The sequence below is a fragment of the Saimiri boliviensis genome, chromosome 21 (genome assembly GCF_048565385.1).
Source record: "Saimiri boliviensis isolate mSaiBol1 chromosome 21, mSaiBol1.pri, whole genome shotgun sequence".
In the NCBI taxonomy this organism is placed as follows: Eukaryota; Metazoa; Chordata; class Mammalia; order Primates; family Cebidae; genus Saimiri; species Saimiri boliviensis.
In genome coordinates, this window is record NC_133469.1 from 3,189,807 (window position 1) to 3,209,691 (window position 19,885).

The 19,885-nt window shown below is 59.9% G+C and overlaps 1 protein-coding gene across 1 annotated transcript in view; it reads right to left on the reverse strand.

Annotated features, from left to right (window-relative positions):
• Positions 1–19,885, reverse strand: part of SHISAL1 (shisa like 1) — a 114,253-nt gene that overhangs the window by 68,593 nt on the left and 25,775 nt on the right. The window contains exons 2-4 of the mRNA XM_039463191.2: positions 16,681–16,779; positions 11,871–12,084; positions 1,427–1,723 (exon numbers count right to left, since the gene is read on the reverse strand). Of these exons, the coding sequence (XP_039319125.1) occupies positions 1,427–1,723; positions 11,871–12,084; positions 16,681–16,747 (578 nt within the window). The 5' untranslated portion in view covers positions 16,748–16,779. The remainder of the gene's footprint in view (positions 1–1,426; positions 1,724–11,870; positions 12,085–16,680; positions 16,780–19,885) is intronic.

Sequence of the window (19,885 nt, forward strand, 5' to 3'; positions counted from 1 at the left end):
GCCAGTAGCTCTCTTAAGTCCCAACTGCTCAAGGGTGGGGGGCCGGCTTCTCTACTCATCACCTCCGCATCCCCCAGAACCGGCCACAGACCCCTGCGCAAGGACCACTCAGCCAGCATTTGTCAAACGGAGCCACGTGGGGCTGTGTCTTTGTCTCCTGTGTAATAGATGGCGCCATTATGCGATCGATAAGCCCAAACGGATTTATGCATATCTTATTAATTATTTAAGGCACTCATTACGGAAAAGGTCACTACCTGCTAGCTATGTGAACGAATGCTAACTCGCTTGGTTGCTGCCTCCAAAGAGGAGGAATCAAGGGTTAAGTGAGCACCTACTACGTGCCAGGTAGGCTCGCAGTTAACCCTTGGAAGGGGGCAGTCTTACTCTCTCCTTTTTCACGAGGATCAGAAAGTTAAGAGGGTGAAATCTCGTGCCAGGACTCAGACCCAGGTCAGGTTGCCTGCAAAGCTCCTGGACTTGAACCCAGGGCTCGCCGTGCAGCAAACTCCTGCACACCCCGCAGCAGGGGGGCTCTGGATGGATCTTGCAGCCGGGGCTTGGTATCATGATGTCCCTGTGTGATGTGCCCTGAGCCACGTGTGCCCATGGCTGCAGCTCAGCGCCAACAGGGCATCTGAACCTCTCACTCTACCCCCTGACCTGGGAATCGACCCTCAGTGTGGCTCCTGTCCTTGGTACTGCCAGCCTCCCAGGGAGTTCCTGCTCCAAATGCCAGACCCCGCCTCTCTCCTTCCAACTCTAGATGCCACACTACCCAGGGCTACCTGGGGTTAGGTCAGGCTCGCCCCCACCATGCTGGAACTGGGCAGAAATAGGAACTGCCGTAGAGAAGCTCAGATCTGAACATAACCCCGAGGCAGCCGCCCCACAAGGCCAGCCCCTGAGATGCCACCTGTCTGGCTGGCTTCCTTCCTGAACAGCCTGCCTGAGTCAGCACCAGCACCCTCCTGCCACACAAGGCATGTCGTGTAAGGAACGAAGTAACATTTGTATTTTCTAACCTCATGCTGAGAAATCTGCCTGGGCAGACCGATTTGCCTCCTTTGGCCAGATTTACAACTTAGAAAGCCATCCAGTCACCCCCTTTGCCTTGGCAGCTAGGAAACGCAGAGCTCCAGTCAATGTTTAGCGGCTGCGTCTCTCGCACGGGGCTCTAAGCGCGATGAGCTTGCAGGCTCTGCTTCTAAGCTCTGTTTCCCCATCTCATGCTGACCTGCCCGTCCGGGCACATGTTCTAGGCTACCATGACAGTTTCAACTTTTTCTTGACAAACAAGATATGCAAACAGTTGGGTAACCAAACAGCCAGATCACTCTCCCCATGGCGAGAATGATGGCGGATTTTCCAAGCTCTCCAAAGACAGTGACCCAAATCAGCGCGGGCCTCAATGGCAGCCACTTACCAGGCAGACGAGCTCTGGAAGGTCATCAGTGGCGGGCTCTGGGTGTCTCCCCGCAGCGTGTGCACGGCCTGGGGGGCTTGCGGCAGCGGGCCTGGGGCAGGCTGCGGCCGGGGGGCCCGAGCAGGGTTCCCCCACCGCCGGGGGTCCTGTTTCATCCACCGCCCTTGGATGCCCCACCGTGCCAGGTAGACCTTGCAGATGTCGTAGTTCATCGCCGAGTAATACAAAAGGTCCAGAAGCAGCAGCATCAACACGAAAAAGCCGTAGATCCACACTCCCAACAAGGCGGTGTAATTGCTGTGAACGAACAGAGGGAGTGAGCGGGGAGAGGCAGCAGCCGGGCTCGGGCTGGCTTCATCGGCGGGGCTGATTAGAGAAGCTGGCATGGGGGCTATTTTGGAGTCCCAGGAGGAGGGTACGGAGCCCCTCTGGAGGGCGGCACCTTGGCGCCCTCTCCTCTGCCTGCACTGTTCACCTCCTTCCCTGGAATTCATTGCCTTGGGCCTGGTCCCGACCTGAGCATCCTCCAGGACCCCGCCCGCATCCTTGGGCTGGCATCCCTGTGAGCCCCACACCGTCAGGCACTTTGGGAGGAATTCTGAGCTGGCATCGGAGTCTCCCAGGACATGGCAGCCTCTTCCTCCTCCTGGCACTGTTTTGGCCTGGCCGCTCCCTCCTTCCTACAGATGCCCGTGCTCGCCACCTCCCTGCCACCTTTGCCTCCGCTGTCCCTGCTCCCCCACCGTGCTCTCACTGCCTCCCCCCTGCGTGAGGATGGAGCTCCTCCCCATCCTGCTGGACCTAGGGCAGAGGCCTCAGGTTCTGCCCTCCACACCCCTCCCAACCTCCCCCAGAGGTCCCCTTCACTCCACAGGACCAGGCTGTGCATGGCTGGGGTGTCCGGGCCCTGGGACCTCACTTCTCTTATTCATTTGCCCAGTATTTCCCCACTGAGGGCTGCTCTGCCTTCCCCAGGCAGAGGTGGCCACAGTTGCGGAGGGTTCGGAACCCCGCTGGGAAGCCTGGCTCTCCCGGCATCAGCCGACACCGCTGCAGAGAGGCTCTGCGCTCCCAGCACCCGGCCTTTGCACAGGCCGTGCCTTCTTTCCCTGAGCCCTCCTCCCACCGGCCCTCTGTTGAAGACGACTTCCTCCAGGAAGCCTTCCGGACACCCTGACCCTCCTACATGGCTGGGACAAGCCCCTCTTCTGGCCCACAGCCCCGATGTCCCCTCAAACCCAGCCCTCGTCCGTCACCCAGAGCCACGTCTGTCTCCCACGCCCTTCCCCAAGGCCAGGGTCCGAGTCTCCGCACGCCCAAGGTGGACGGTGTCCTGGGCTTCCCACTGCAGCGGGGGCTGCTGAGTCCTAACAGGACATGCCAGGGGCTGCGGCTGCCTGAACGTACCGCTCTATTAATCGCTCCGGTTGCCTCCGGCTGCTCCCCGCTGCGGCCATGTGTCTGGGTGGGTGTGCGCGTCGGTGTCGAGGGGGTGTGAACGGAGCCACGTCCGGCCCGCACACGCTGCCCCTGCACCTCCCCAGGGAGAGACCCGCCGGCCTCTTGCCCAGACTGGGCTCTCAGGGCCAGCACAACCTTCAAGACCCTGTTTGAGGCCGAGGACAGGTGCCAGCCTGGACCCCTGGTTCTAATTCTTCCTCTGCCTGGTTTGCTGCGTGGCCCGGGAGAACCCCGGCCTGTCTCTGGGCCTGGAGGAGATGAGCAGGAGGCCCCCCCCCGTCTCAGCGTCCAGGCTCCAGGTCTTGCCGGGCTTAGGTCAGCCCGGGCGCCAGCAGCAGCCTCTGGAGGAACACGGGGGCTGCTTCCCGCCGGCTCCTCTGGCCCTGACCAGGGCTGAGCCCAGGGCCGGGGAAGCTCGCCTTCCCCCTCTGCCTGGAAAGCCTTCCCTCCCCTCACTCGGCCAAGTTGTGAGCCTGAAGATGCTGCTCGGTGCTGGCGTCCGCCGGACGGGAGGCCTCCGCATGTCCTGAGCACGTCCCACGAGCAGCCACAGGCTGGGGCTGAGGCTTTGCCGCCGTGACGCCACAGCTCCCGGTCACGGCGGGTCCTTGCTGCCTCCCAGCCCTCACCGCCGTGAAGCCTGCAACAGACTGATGGGCTCGCTCTAGCTCAGGTGTAAATGACTGCCCGCCAGGCCCCAGCTGCCTTCCGTTAAAGAGAGGCCCGCTTTTCCTGGAGGCACCTGGCTGTGGAATTCCTTCCAGGGAAACGCGGCCTGCGGCCCCATCCAGCATGCTGGGGCAGGTGTCCCCAGGGTAGCTGTCCCTGCAGACAGAGGAGGCCGGCCTGGCTCCAGTCCCCAGGCCTCCCGCTTTCCCAGCACCCTCCCACAGAATCGCTCTAAGTGGCAGGTTTTTCTTCGGTGGTTCCCATGGCAGCAGCCACGGGGGCTGAGGGAGGAGACGGGGGAGGGGGGCAGGGCAGCTGTGCGCAGATGCTGTCCGCAGAAGGGGTCCGGGATGCCAGCTGCGGCTGTGGCTGCGCCGCGGGCTGTGGGCCTGGAAGTACCGGGCCAAGAAGTAACAGTGCCAGAGGTGGCAGCGGACGCCTGTCCCCCACCTGCCTCCCCCGTTAGCCCCTCTCATGCTCACGCAACTGCAGGAAGGACCCGGCTTTTCATCATCGTCCTCCCTGCTTTACAGACAGAAAACCGAGGCGCGGGGGAATTAAACAGGCCTGAGAGCTCACAGCCATCAAGGGGCAGAGCCAGTGCTTGAACTCAGCCGCGGAGCCCTGGAGTTGCGCTCCTAACCGCTGCACCACACTGCCTCGGCTGTTCTCAGGGTAGAAAAGCTGCCTCCAGCCCAACAGCACTCCTGCCTGGAGGGCTCTGTCCATGCTGCACCTCCATCTGGAACCCCTGCCTACCTCCCACACACCCAGCTGGCCCTGGCGCTGTGTCTTAGCCCAGATATCACCTCCTCCAGGAAGCCTTCCTTGATGCCCTGTGTCCGTCCAACCCCTACCATGCATTCCCAAACACACGGGAAACAAAGACATGCCGTCTTCGCTGTTCGGTGGGACTGTCTGCCCCTGGATATTGGGAGGGCCCTGAGGGCGGAGCGTGGGTTCACGTCGTCTTTATGAGCCCAGCACTCAGCCTCGGGCTGTGAATACCGACACCAACACATATCGAGAGCTGGGGACGCGCTGGTGACAGTGGCCGCTTTGACACCGACTTCACTGGAGTTTATAGCCGGCCCGTCTGTGCGCCAGCAGCTAATGGAAATGCCGGCAACGGTCGTGCCTCGGTGCCTGTGCTTCCGAATCCCTGCAACGGCGCCACGAGGGAGGAGCGGGTGTCCCCATGTCACGCACGAGGAAATGAGACCCAGAGAGGCAGAGTCCCTTGCCAAAGGCCACACAGCCGGTGAGTGGCGGTGCTGGGAGTTGGAACCGGGTCCGTCTGGCCTCAGATGAGCTCATCTTGGGGTAAGGCCGAGGTCCGATCTGGACTAGATGTTCAGAGACGGGTCCCCTGCACCCGTGTGGTGTGCCCGCTGGTCCTGGCCCACCCTCTACCAGGAACCCCAAGGCGAGTCCCCGTCCTCCATCCTCTGGGCATCCTGCAGATCGGCGGGCGTTGTCGCCGTGTGGGAGCGCACTGCCCTGCTCCCGGCCTTCGCAGCCAGCCTGCCGGAGCTGACACAGGACGTGACACCCGGCTCATCCCCAATGTCCGGGAAGGGAGGGGCCTGCCTGTGGGAGGTGCTGCCTTGGCTGCCTCGCCCTTCCTTGTGAGGTGACCACCGTGGAGGTGGCAGGCGGGGAAAGCCCGGGACACAGGCATCATCCTAAAGCCACTCCCCGGGCCTTGCATGGCCGGCCCGCCCCATGGTCGACCAGCTGGGAAGATTCAGGTCTTTAAAAACATTTCAGAGATGCAATAAAAAATACGTGGCCCGGAAATTCACTCCCTCCAGGTGCAGGGGTCTGTGTGGTGTGGGCGCGTTCTGTGGACGGCAGACGTGACACATCGAAGGCTGTTTTATGGAGCAAGAGGTGAAGACGGCCAGGGCCGCAGACGGCAAGTTTTTAGTGTCTTTTGGGATGTTTACCGATTCAAATTCTTTTGGCGTTTTCCAAGCGGTAAACAAAGCCTCCTCTGATGGAGGAACCGCACTGAACGTCTGGCCGGGGCGCAGGAGCGGATCCGTCAGCAGGAAGAGCAGCAGCCCGTGTGGGCTGGGAGGCCCCGTCACCACCCACCAGGGAGTCGCGTCGGAGGGGGCAGGAGGAGCGTTCCTGAGGCCAGCAGGTCAGAACGAGACATCGGCTCGGCTGGAAGACGGCCGACGGCCCCTCCGCCAACCTCGTCTGTGGGCCGGGCGCGGTGGCTCACGCCTGTCATCCCAGCACTTCGGGAGGCCGAGGCGGACAGATCACGAGGTCAGGAGTTGGAGACCAGCCTGACCAACACGGTGAAACCCCGTCTCTACTAAAAATACAAAAATTAGCCCGGCGTGGTAGCACACCGCTGTAATTCCAGCTACTCGGGAAGCTGAGGCAGGAGAGTCGCTTGAACCTGGGAGGCGGAGGTGGCAGTGAGCCGAGATTGTTAGTGGCACTGCATGCCAGCCTGGGCGACAGAGCAAGTCTCCATCTCAAAAAAAAAAAAAAGGGGGAGTATGGTGCCCACTGGCAGGAGCAGCTCGGGTCCGAGACAACGCGGATGACCCTGGTAACCAATGTGTGAGCTCAGGAAGGCGGGGCTGTGTGAATCCACATCCTAGCTCGGCACAATTCTCTCTCTGTGATTTTGGGAAACTGAGCCTCCGTTTCCTCGTCTGTGAAATGGGGATACCCAGACCCCCTACTTCATGGTGTGACTGTGAGGGTGTGAGACAGTGTGAGGGTCTGGAGAGAGAGAGAGACAGACCCCCAGGAGTGCTGGCTCCTGTGACTAAGGCACAGAGAGAGTGCTTAATAGGTCTAGACCCAGAGAGGCAAAGTGCCTTGCCCGCGGTCACACAGCAGGATCCAGGTTGTCCGGTGCGGTGCTGGTGTGTGGGCTCTGGGCCGGGATATACCCAGTAAAGCAGAGGCTATTACTCCCAAAATGCCACCGCGCCCGGCTGAGGGCGTTCCCAGCAGTGCCAACCCCTCTGTCTCTCCTCACCCCACTGGTAACAGGCTTGTACAAGTGAGGTACGTACTTCGGCCAGTGAGACACCAGCAAAAAATGCTATGGCCACATCTGAGCAGAAGCTTAGAGACACGCCGTGTGTGGCTTCGCCACTGCCTTCTCCCTCCACTGCCAGGCCATCGTCCCGCCGGGATGGGAGCTGCTCCCGCCGCCTCATCCTCGTCACGGGATGCTTTACACGCACAGCCACGAGAGCACAGGAAGGACCCAGAGCATGAGCTGAAAGGACGCTTTTGCTCCCAAGCCCCCGGAGCCTGAGGGCGCGCCTCCTCTCAGCATAACCGAGCCCAGGATGGCGGATACGGCTGTGTCCCCTGTGTGCCGCGTGGCTGCAGGCACGGCTTCGCCCTCTCTGGCCTCAGCCCTAGCGAATGGGGCTCGTGGAAGGTCCTTCGTAGATAACAGATGAAAGGCGGCGGCGTGAGTCGGACCCCTCGTGTTGGAGGGAGCCCTCACAAGTGTTCATTCGCTTCCTTTCCCTGGGGAAGGACAGGGCTTTGGGGCTCAGAGGTTTCATGTGTGGCCAAGGGAGGGACGACAGGCGTGCCTGCACACGCGGTCTGTCTTCCTGCGGACCCTCCCCAGCTCCCACCCCCGGCGGCCCATCTGCATGGTCAAGGATGCCACTCCCAGCCACCTCCTCCGGAGACACTTTCCCTGTCCCCAGAGAGAAGTGACCGCATCCCCCACACCGCCTGGCCACCAGGACCCCCACACGGAGGCTTCCACAGATTGCTCAGGGGCCTGGGTCCGAGTGGCCATTGCTGGTGCCCGGCAGCACCCTGGCATGGGAAGGCATGCAGTGCGCCTGTCCTCAGCACGCCGGGGCCTCTGCCCCACTGCTGTCCCCACAGTCTCTCTATGGCCCATGTGGCTGGAAGCGGGCATCTCGCCGTGGTGGTGGGCCTGGCGAGGCTGCTTGCTCTCACTCTGCCTTCCTGCCAGGCAGCCAGAACCAAAACAAAACATTCTGTTCCTCCAGAAAAACACAAATAAATAAGTCAGAAGCGCTCTCCTTTTCCCTGTCACCAGCCCCACCTCCTGGCTGATTCACCAGCAGGGAGGGCTGCGGCGGGGGTGGGGGATGGGGGAGCACCAGGCGCTCTGCATCTGCGTGAAGCCCCTTTGGGGAGTCACAGCGGCCCAGTCCATCTCGACGGGCTGCTGGCGTGTGCTGACCTGTCTAGGACACGGGAACATCCAGCCTCTTGGCTGAGATCTGGCGCAGTCCCCCGTGGCACAGAAGTCCCGGTCTTGTAGATGCACCAGGGGCTCCAGAGCCTCTCAAGGTCTTGACACCCATGTGGTCTGGGACAGGTGACTTCCCCAGCCTGGGCTCCAGCCCCTCCCTCCACCCATGGTGAGGATTCCTGGGCACCACGGGTGTCTTGCCCAGGGGAGCCTGTGATATCGTGTGGCCAGAGCCCCAAAGCACAGGACAGGAACAGAGGTGGACTCTACCCGGGTCCCGCTGCACACGCAGGCCCTCCCCACCCCATTCAATGACTCTAGACTTCAGCCCAGCCTCCTGCTCCCCAGGGTTCATCGTCAAGGCCCACCCTCACTGGGCCAGCCCCACCCGGACAGCCGGCCCTGCTTCAGCTCCCTGGGCTTGGGTCCCCTCCCCAAGTCCTTGAACCTGTGCAGCTGGGAAGAAACTTGCATGACCTTTGACCACGAGTTCTCCAGCTCCCCTCAGTGGGGTCCAGGTCCAGCCCAGGCCGTTCCCCTGTGCCCTGCCCTGCAGACACGCCGTGTCCTCTGGGGCCTTATCCCAGGCATGGCCCATGCAGCGCAAAGCCAGCTAAAGCCCTCCAGGGACCCTTGATGGGCTCAGAAGAAAGTCTCTCCACCCCACCCCCGAGGCTAGACAGGCCCCCCTGCCCCCACCAGCTGTTCCTCGCCTGGTTCCCCTTGCTTTTCCACTGGGCTGCAGAGAATTCTGCCCAGAGCGCTCCTTCCTCGGGTGCGTGGGGCTCCCACCTTCCTAAACACTGTCAGGTCTCGAGAATCGAGCATCGCGCCTCCCTGGGCAGGAGCAGCTAGGACAGGAGAGGCCTGTCCCCCTCTGTGTGGGCTCCGTACTCACAGCTGTGGGGAGGGAAGGTGGCGAGGGGCCTGCTGGAGAATGACAGGGGTGGGGTCTCCCCAGGGCAGCAGCATAACTGGAGATGATTCTGTGCCCCAGGAGCCATTGCTGCTTACCGCCGGGTCGGTGGAGGCCGTCGGGAGGTTACTAGACATCCCGCAACGCACAGAGCGGGCCCCACATGGAGCATGACCCGGCCCCGATGTCTGCGGTGCTGGGGTGGGAGCCCCGCTCAGGGGTCCCCTCCCCAGTCGGATCTGCCTCTGTTGGTAGAAGCTCCAGAACGACTAACGTGATTCCAGACCATCTGGGCTGGCTGCTGGCTCTGCCACTGACCGCTGCCTTCATCAGGCAAGTGACTCCACCGCCCTGTGCTCATCTGTAAAATGGGCTGAGGACGGGCTGCCGGTGGCCACAGTGGCATGAGGAGAAGGCTGGGCGCGGAGACGCAGCAAAATGATGTGCTCCCTGAACACTTCTTAGGGCTAAGGATTCAAATGTAAGTTAAAAATCTGATCCTTGATGCTCCCATTTTCCCCAGGGGAGGCCTTCATTTTGCAGCCCGGCTCTTCAGCAGCAGCCGCCAAGACCCCCTGTGCTGTGGAGTGGAGCGTTCCGTGTGAAATCCTGTGCAAATATGCAGATTATAGAAACCTGTGGGCTTCAGCATGAGGATCCCAGACACCAGTCACCAGACCTTGGAGAAGCCTGGTGGTTTTGCCAAGCCTCGTCTGGCATTCAGCCAGAACTTGCAACACGACAGGGCCCTCGCCCCAGTCCTGGCACTACCCTCCTCCTCCAGGGAATCAGTTCCTTGTCTTAGAAGAGGCTTGGGTCAAATCCCAGACCTGATTCCAGCCCTGATGTGATGGACAGGGATTGCTGAGCGACTTCACACACAGAATTATTCTAAGGGCTGAGCAGATGGCAAGAGACTGAGGGGAAGCACCCATGCATTTGAGGAAGGCAGGCTGGGGAGCTGGCCTCGGTGGGAGGTGGGGAGGTTTGGAAGAGGCAGCTTCCCCCTGAGTGAGCGCAGCATGGTGGCAAAGCCCTTCAGCCCCAACATCAGCCAGAGATCGAGGCTCACACCCCCAACCCACCACCTCCCTTCAACAAATGCGCCGTTCAGGAAGGTTTTTCCTTATCATGAAAAAATACATCTGCCCCCAAAGCTCAGCCTCATGCTTATTGGGAAAATAACTTGAAGCATCACATTCAAATCAGAAGAAGAAAAGACGCCTGACAATTCTAAAGGCTGTTTTAGAGGCACTAGCCAACACAATCGGACAAGAAAAAGCAGTGAGGCACAAAAACGGCAAGGTAGGGCGATAAAATTATCATCGTTTGCACACGGAATAACTGGAAACCTAAGAGAACTGAAAAAAAATAAGGAATTTCAGTAAGGTGGCTGAGTGCAAAATTTCTGTCTCAAAATCATCGCTTTTAACAATAGTCAGAGGATATTGTGGAAGGAAAGACCAATCGCAACATGAAAAGCAACGACTTGAAATTTAGTGCAAAGCGTATGTCCGCTATCTACACGAAGAAACCTCTAAACTGCTAGGAAAGAAAACTTGAACAAATGGAAAGACATTTGTGTAGAAACGTTCAGCGTCATGAAAAGTTAATCCTTGGATTAACCTAGGAATTCAATATCATCTCAGTAAAAAATACTCACTGGATTTTTTCGGGGGAGGGATCCTGAACAGCTAATGCTAAAGTCTGTATGACAGAGGTGCCAGGGAGAGCCTGCTGAGACATTAAAACACGTTAAAAGTCACAGCAGTCAACACAGCGAGGGACCGGCGTATACCCAGAGCAACGGAAGCCAAGTACGGATCACGCTCCACCTCAGTCCTCAAATTCAGTATATGAAGGTATTTGGTAAGTTTGCATTTCATGTCAGGGGAAAAGAGAAGGTCAATTTAATAAATGGTGTTGGAATAACCAGCTACCCGTTCTCAAAAAATAAAATAAGATGTAAGTCCTACTTTAAAACTTTCATCAAAGTAAATTCCAGAGAGTTCAAATACTTAAAAACCAAAAATTAAAATGTAAAGGAATTAGGAGAAAACATGGTGGCATTTCTAATGACCTCAGAGCAGGAAAAGCCTTTCTTAGTGTGCCGTCAAAGCCAGAAGCCATAAAAGAAAAACAAAATTGGTAAAATGTGATTACATAACAATTAAACATGAGGAAAAAGCACTATAAAGTCAAAGTCACACTGAGGAAACATTGGTATGAAAGCATCCAACAATGAGAAGATGGGAAGATATTTACAACTTATCATATTTCCTTCATATATAAAAAGCACCCATAAATAAATAAGAAAAAGACCAAAAATTCAATAGAAGAATGGCAAAAGACATACACAGCTAGCTCACGGTAAAAGAAACACAAACGTCTCCAGACATGTGAAGAGACGGCCAGCATCACTCATAATACAGAAAGGTGTGCTGTTTTCAGACCCCGTGACTCGACTTAGCGCGTTCTCATGACTTTTCTACAAACTCTTTCTCTTTTTCCACACCTGTGGTCCCCTCCCTCAGGTCCCTGATCCCAATGTGTTTTAATCACCGTAAGGAAAAGAACTGCATGGGATGAATCTCTGGGTCAATGGTGCCAGTCACTACTTCTTGAATAAGCGAAGAATGAAGGGGCTGGGCCCGGCAGATGACAGGCCGAGGCACCTTCTATGCCTGAGCTTTCCGCATCCTTAACCTCACTCGGCTTCCGCGGTAGCCCTGCAAAACCACGATTCTCTGCCCATTTCTTTCTTCCTTTTGAGATGGAGTTTCACTCTTGTCGCCCGGGCTGGAGTGCCATGGCACCATCCCTGTTCACTGCCACCTCCGCCTCCTGGGTTCAAGTGATTCTCCTACCTCAGCTTCTTGAGTCGCTGGGATTACAGGCACCTGCCACCGCACCCGGCTAATTTTAGCAGAGACAGGGTTTCACCAGGTTGGCGAGGTTGGTCTCGAACTCCTGACCTCATGTGATCCGCCTGTCTCGTTCTCCCGAAGCCCTGCTCATCCAGAGACTCTCCCAGACCCCTTCCAGGCCCATCTAATCTGGTAGTGGTCACCCAGCCGCCTCCCGAGGGGATGGGACTTTGGGAGGCAGGTCGCCTTGCCTGGGGCGCAAGGCGGTGGGGCTGTGTCCCCCGAAACCCCCGGGGCACTCACTTGTGCATGTAACCCTCGGAGCCGGCCGTGAGGTTCGCCTGCGTCACCGCCTGGAACTCCGTCTCGTTGCAGCAGTATTTGAAGACCGTGTTGTTATGGTGGCAACAGAGGATGAAGGTTTTGTTGTCGGAGAGCCGGGGGCAGTGGAAGCCGAAGTGGTAGCGGCCTTTGTGGTCTGTGTACGGTTCGCAGACCCGGAAGTGTGCAGACAGGGCTGGAAGACAGAGTCGCCGGGCTCAGACGGGCCCCTTGCCAGTCCGTGGAGGCCGAGAGGAAAGGGGACTGGCCTGCTCTTCTAGGGTCCTGCCTGCTTCTTCCCTCCCATGGACGCCTCTGTGGTCCACTGTGAGCCTCCCCTCCGGGGTCCCATGACCCCCGCCCCCCTCCCTGGTTATACCTCTCCCAGCCCCGGTTCCACTCTCTGTGTCACCCAGACTAGGGGGTCGTGGAGCGCAGGGCTGGCTCTCCTGCCTCGGTGGACACGCGTGACGTGCAGCAGGCACTCAACCAGGAAATCAGCCTTCAGTGAGCACCTACTATATGCTTCACAGGCCCATCTCGTTTGACTCACACAGCCAAGAAAATTTGAGATCCCACTTTACAGATGGAGAAACTGAGGCTCAGCGACCTAAGGGGACTGGCCCGAGGTAAGTGTTGGAGGGGCAGGAATGGAACCCAGGCCTGGATCTGAAGTCCGAGGCCCTCTCCAGTCGTCCGTCGATAGCTCTTTGTTGGCAGGTGGGTCGTGGTGGGCCTGTTGCCAAGCCCAGGCTGGCCCGGGCGGGGGGCAGTGGCTGGCACTGGTGTGAGGACCTCTTGGGTACCTCTTGTGTCAAAAACAGCAGGCCCTCCGTGCCTTGGCTTCTGCTAAACGAACACCCGAGACCTCAAGTTCCCCGAGCGCCTGCCTCGGTCACCCCTGCCTCAGCCTGGAGCCCTCCCACCCCTGGGCTCCCGGGCGGGGGTCCCTCTTCCGTCCCCAGTGCTACTGCAGGGCCCCAACGACATTTACGAGACGTGCCACTGGTGACAGACAGGACCGAAAGCCCGAACAAACGTTAACAACGGAAAAACCCGAGAGCCGCCGTCCCGGGCTTCGTTAGTCTCTTCATAAAAGAGATCGCTGCATCTCATTTGTGTCGCTGCAAAGGGGCTTCGCCGGCCGAACGCGCTCCTTCCGCCACACAGGCCCTGGCCTTGCACCCCACACCCGGGCTGCCGCAGGGGAGCCCCAGCCGGGCTGGGCGGGCAGGTGGGCAGGCGGGCGTCACGCGCCGGGGGCTGAGGCTGCCCGGGGGGCGGGGGAGTGTGAAATGCTACGTCCCTTCCCCACACAAAGCGCTCTCTTCTGTGGGGATGGCATGACCACTGCGAGGGAAAGGTCCCAGCTTTTGGGGGGGCCGCAGGAGCTTCTGGGTGCTGGTAGTGGGCTTGCAGGGCTCCCCAGACAGCAAAGTCCAAGCCACGCCCGGGCCGGGGGTCTGGGGGCCACCCAGCGGCTCTCCCCAGCCCGGGGGCTCCCGGTGGCTCGGCTCCCCTGGTCATCCTCAACCTTCAGAAGGAAGAGGCCACCCGCTGTGGATGCAGGGGTCATGACGCCCCCAGCAGACGACTGTCCCGCTCCATCGAACCGATTCCCACGGGACAGGGGACCGCAGCACTGCGCGGCTCAGAGCAGCAGCTCCCCCAGCGTGGCCCCCCAGCTGCCTCGAGGGCACCCCGGAGGTCTGGGCAGAAACACAGCCCTCAGGCCAGCTTCTGAGTCGGAAGCTCCGGGGCAGGCCCTGCCATCCGTCCGGGCAGGCGCCTCAGGGGCTGCTGATGGGCGAGGGTGTAGGACCCACTGGCCTAGAGGCAAGGGGCAGAGGCAGCTGGCCCGTCCCGGCCACCGTCTGGGTCACCGCCCAGGTCCGTGAGGACCCCGCTCACGCTCAGCGTGTGGGCAGCTGGGGAGGGACCAGGCACACGTGCTGGTCAGAAAGTCCAGCTCAGGCCCTGCGACCAGCCGTGAGGCTGCCCCAGGACTCAGGGCGGGAAGGGACAGAGCGGCCGGGCAGCATGGAGGAGGCGGCCTTTGAGCTGGGCCTCGAGGGACTGGGAGGAGCCTGATGTGCCGAGCTGGGGGCGGGGGAGGGCAGGCCCGGCCAGGTGAGGGGATGGGAAGGGTCCTACTCAGTACCAGCACCCAGCTCACCCAGTGCCAGCACCCAGCTCACCCAGCGCCAGCACCCAGCTCACCCAGTGCCAGCACCCAGCTCACCCAGTGCCAGCGCCCAGCTCACCCAGTGCCAGCACCCAGCTCACCCAGTGCCAGCGCCCAGCTCACCCAGTGCCAGCGCCCAGCTCACCCAGTGCCAGCGCCCAGCTCACCCAGTGCCAGCGCCCAGCTCACCCGGCCACCGCGAGACGGTCAGAGCCACAGGCTTTGAACATTTGGGAATGATGAGGCCTCCCCGGCTGCTTCCCCGGAGCCAACAGAGCCCTGGGCTGGGAGCCAGGACAACAGGGGACTGCCTGGGCCATTGTGACCTCACTGGCCTCCTCTGTTCACTGATAAAGACTCATGGTCTCTCGGGGGCTTGGGGGCTCCCAGGGGCGTTCTGTGAACGGCTAGGCGCAGCCCCCCCCGAGCTGGAGGCCGGGCGTGCATCGGGCAGCGAGGGCGGCGTCTTCGCGCCTCTGCTCTGGGCGCGGCGTGACTCCAGGCCAGCCCCAGCGGGGCAGGGACGCTAGCGACAGCCGCATGTGGGGCCCAGGCCTCCACCGTGAACACAGCCCCGCGTGACAGCTCCGTGTAACTCCTGCACCTGGAGGGCCCTCATTCGACGGCCGAGGCGTGACCTCGGGCCGGCCGCTTTCCTTCCGAGTCTCACCTCCCTCGTTTGTAAAATGGGCTGAGTGGCCGTGAGGACCAGGTGAGCCAAAGCAAGGGCAGCACCTGGGGGGCGGAGAGCAGCCGGGTGGCCCCCAGACCCCCTGGCCTGGGCGTGGCTTTGGCTTTGCTGTCTGGGGAGCCCTGCCCGCACCCCCAGACGCCCTCACAGCCTCCCTCGGAGCTGCCCCTGCTGTCAGTGACTCTGTTAGAACACGAGGAGGTGCAGAGACACACGGAGACAGAGACAGAGACAGACAGACAGAGACATACAGAGACCGAGAGACCGAAACAGAGACAGACGCGGACACAGAGAGACAGACAGTGACGGATACAGACACAGAGACACAGAAAGACAGATGGAGACAGAGACAGAGAGACAAAGACAGACACAGGCAGAGAGACAGAGACAGAGATAGACGCAGACACAGAGAAATAGACACAGACACGGAGACACAAACACAGAGACAAAGGGACAGAGATAGATCGAGACAGAGAGACAGAGACAGAGATACAGAGACAGAAAGAGAAGGAGAGACAAAGAGACACAGAGAGACAGAGACCCAGAGACACAGAGAGACAGGGAGCAGAAGCCGGAGCGCCGGAGAGGGCTCCTGTGGGGGGCGGGCCCTGGCTAGCGTGCAGAGCTGCCCTCGTCCTTGGGCTGCTCAGCTCTAGAGGGAGGCGCAGGGGGTCCAGTCTGTGGCGATCATCCTTGTAACTGGGGGAGCAGGAGCCTGCCCGTGACCTAAGCTGGAAACCCAGGGACAGCCCAGGAGGCCGGTCGGGCTACGATCCACTAACTGCGTGGTCCCAGGCAAGTCAGCTCCCTCTCCAGGCCTCAGTTTCCTCACCTATAAAATGGGATGACTGGGACCCTGCCTGACTGTCTTGCAGGGGCGAAGGAGAGAACGTGAGTCAGGGCTTCTCCCAAGGGTCCTGGCAGCCAGGTGAGCTCCACGGCACGCTCAGGGCTATGGTGCGCAATGGAGACAGACAGAGAGAGAGAAACAGAGACAGAGACAGACAGAGAGACAGAGACAGACAGAGACAGAGGCAGAGAGACAGAGAGACAGAGACAGAGACAGATAGACAGAGACAGAGGCAGAGAGACAGAGACAGAGAGACAGAGACAGAGGCAGAGACAGAGACAGAGAGAGACAGACAGAGACAGAGAGACAGAGACAGAGGCAGAGAGACAGAGACAGACAGAGAGACAGACACAGAGAGAGAGACAGAGACAGACAGACAGAGACAGAGAGACAGAGACAGGCAGAGACAGAGACAGAGAGACAGAGACAGAGACAGACAGAGAGACAGAGACAGAGACAGAGAGACAGAGACAGAGAGACAGAGACAGACAGAGACAGAGAGACAGAGACAGAGGCAGAGAGACAGAGAGACAGAGACAGAGACAGAGAGACAGAGACAGAGACAGACAGAGACAGAGGCAGAGAGACAGAGACAGAGACAGAGACAAAGGCAGAGAGACAGAGATAGACAGAGAGACAGAGACAGACAGAGACAGAGAGACAGAGACAGAAAGAGACAGAGAGACAGAGACAGGCAGAGACAGAGACAGAGAGACAGAGACAGACAGAGAGACAGACAGAGACAGAGACAGAGAGACAGAGACAGAGGCAGAGAGACAGAGAGACAGAGACAGAGACAGAGAGACAGAGACAGGCAGAGACAGAGACAGAGAGACAGAGACAGAGAGACAGAGACAGACAGAGAGACAGAGATAGAGACAGAGACAAAGAGACAGAGACAGGCAGCGACCAACCACATCAGCTCCTCACCAGAGGGCACCAGTAAGGTGGGGGAACTAAAGGGAAGCCCCTGTGCGCCCCAGAAGCCCAGACGGGCCAGCACGAACCTTAGGAAGGGACCCCACCCTCCCCACGCCGCCCGCGCCGCAGAGTCCACGGGTTTTACCTGCAGAAAACAGCAACGGGAAGAGGACGGCGAGCGCGTTCCGGGACTGCTGGCCACAACTGGTCATCGTTTGGCTGGCATTGATCCGTCCAGAGCTGCCTGTTCAATGAGATCCAGGAGAGGCTGGGTGTGGGCTACCTCGCCTGACACCGGCTTCGCTGCCCACGGGGGGCGGGCGGGCAGGTGGGCAGCGGGCAGGAGAGGGAGTTTGCCAGGAGCAGGGGCCAGGCACGGACGACGGAGACGCCGCTCTCCAACTTCCTTTCCAGAATCAATGACCTTCCCCCACAAGCCAACTGTCACCTCCTTTTCTTTTCATGGCAAAATGGGACTTAATCAAAGGAGGACGGATGGCTCAGGTGGTAGAAATGACCAGTGGGCAGGCGCCAGTGGGCAGGCGCCAGAGCTGCAGAAGTGAAGATGCCCAGGCTGGCTCGGCCACCCCGGGGGCTTCCAGGATCCGGGTCCCCTGCCGTGTCGCTGGGGTGAGGGGGTCCATGAACCCCCCACAAGTACGCACAGAGCCAGGCAGCTTCCCAGGCACGAGGCACGCGACGGTGCATGCAATAGAAATGGTTCCTCCGCAGAGTCCCCGCGTTCTCCCCGGGAAGGCCGACGACACGCAGACACACGCATGTTTAAAACGCGCCGGGCTCCTGAGCACACACCCTAAGGTGGGGAAAGCAGGGACCCGAACAGATACACACTCGCTCGCGTTCCCAGCGGCATCCTGCACTTTGGTCAAAGGTGGAGGCGACCCACGTGCCCCTCGAGGGAAGGGTGGTCAACCGTTGGTGCGACCCCTCACACGATGCGCATTTCTCTCCCTACCGAAGACGGTAAACACGGTGCCCGCTCCAGCGGGGGGACCCCGAGGCCATTACGCTCAAACTAGGCACGGAACACACGGCGAGAGTCCACCGACCTGGGGTCTCCAGGGGAGTCACATTCACAGGGAATTTGTCATCGGGTCAAAAGCAGAGTGGAGGGTGCCAGGAGCTCAGGGGAGGCGGATGGGGAGTGAGCGTTTCGTGGGCGCAGAGTTTGCGTTTGGGAAGATGAGACAGTTCTGGAGCTGAGGTGAGGGCCGCACAACACCGTGGATTCGCTCAGTACCACTGACCGTCCGCTTCAAAAGGGTTAAAGGTGGCCGGGCGCGGTGGCTCACGCCTGTAATCCCAGCACTTTGGGAGGCTGAGGCGGGTGGATCACCTGCGGTCGGGAGTTCGAAACCAGCCTGACCAACGTGGTGAAACACCGTCATTCCTAAAAATATAAAAATTAGCCGTGGTGGCAGGCGCCTGTAATCACAGCTACTCAGGAGGCGGAGGAAGGAGAACTGCTTGAACCCAGGAGGCGGAGGTGGCAGTGAGCCGAGATCGCGCCACCATTGCACACCCCAGCCTGGGCCACAGAGCTAGACTCCGTCTCAAAAAAAAAAAAAAAAAAAAAAAAAAAAAAAAAAAAAAAGTCTGGTTAAAGTAGTACGTTCCCTGTAATGTATATTTTACCACAATAAAAACAATTTTTTTTAATGTTATAAAGGGAAGTAAAGCAAGGTGTGGCTGGGGGTGCTGCAGAGAAGGGAGATGGGGGTGGCTTTAGAAGGGCAGTGAGGACGGCCTGAGAAGATGGCATCTGAGCAGACGCTGGCGTGAGGCGGGAGAGGCCACGCGGCTCTCTGGAATAGAGTGCTGCGGACCGGGGCGGTGGGGGGGGGCAGCCGGGGCAAAGGCCCTGGGTTTGGGGTATCAGCAGGGCCACTCGAGACAGGGCCTTGGGCCTTGAGGGGACAGGATTACTTAGACTATGATCACCCCTGTCCCCCACAGGGGTTGGAAACGGAGGCTAGGAGAGGCCAGGTGTGTCCTCTGTACAACACTGTCAGCCTCCCGGCGCCCCCGTTGCCTGCGTGTATCTGGCAGGAGAGGTAGAGACGAGAGACGGAGGTTGCTTCGCTGAGCATGTACCTCGTGCCGGGCTCTGGGCCAGGAGAGGGGCTGTGCCCCGTCCTCGGGCACCCCGTTACGACACGTGAATTGTGTTCCCCCAAATTCACATGTTGAAGTCCCCCAGGACTCAGCAGGTGAGCTGGTTTGGAAAGAGGGTCATTGCGGAGGTCATTGGTGAAAAGGAGGTCCTCATGGTGGCGTACGGTGGCTCCCTGACCCAAGAAGACGGGTGTGTTTTATAAAAAGGGAAAATTCAGACACAGAAACACGAGCGCAGGGAAGACTCCAGGGAAGATGGAGGCAGAGCTCGGGGTGAGGCAGGCATAAGCCAAGGAACGCCAAAGATCACCAGCGAACCCCCAGGAACAGATTCGCCCTCACAGCCTCAGAAGGCCCCAGCCCTGCCGACAGCTCGCTTGGACCTCCGGCCTCCAGGCTGAGACCGTGAACTCCTCCTGGGGAGGCCTCCCGGTTTGAGCAGCTCTGCTTGGCAGCCTGAGCAGAGACGCAACCTCGGACGGGCACCTGCTCCCGGGAAGGGCTGGGCTGGGGCCACAGGAGGAAGCTCATCTGCACAGCTGGGGGCGGGGCCCGAGGTGAGGGTGGTGGGGCCTGGCATCCCCCCGGGCAGGGGACCCTGAGGACCTCCTGGCCTGGCTGAGCCCCCCTCGCACCCCTCAGCCCCGACCCCACCATCTGCAAAGCAGACTCCCTGCCCACCTGTCTGTGCCAGGTGAGGCCCCCGGCCCCCGGGAGGATGGTTTCGGAGTTGAACGCACAGTGCAGGGATTTGCTGCCAGACCAGACGTTTCTGAAAGAAGAGACGGCGGCAGATGATGCCCAAAGAAACGAGCCCCTCTGCGTGCCCAGGCTGTCCCGGCACCTGCTCTGGGCCCTGGGAGCCAGCTGGCAGCTGCCCTGCCCTCCAGAGCTCGCAGGCTGGTCAGGGAGGGCAGAGGCGACACCACCCTGGGTCCCAGGGCAGCTCTGAATGCTTCTTTCCTGGGGACAGAGTTAGGGCTGCAGGCAGCAGAAAGGAAAGCCACTCGGGCCACTCAGAGGTCGGAGACTTGGGAGCGCACAGCCAGGGCAAGACTCAGGGCCAAACGCACAGCGCCCATGGCCTCGCCCTGGCCCGGGGCCTCCGTCTCCTCCCCGGCAGCATGGCCTTTGCGGCAGGACCGGGAACGTCAGGGGCTGTCCTTGTGAAGTCTGGTTTGCCAGAACAAGGAAAGGGACCGTCAGGATTGGAA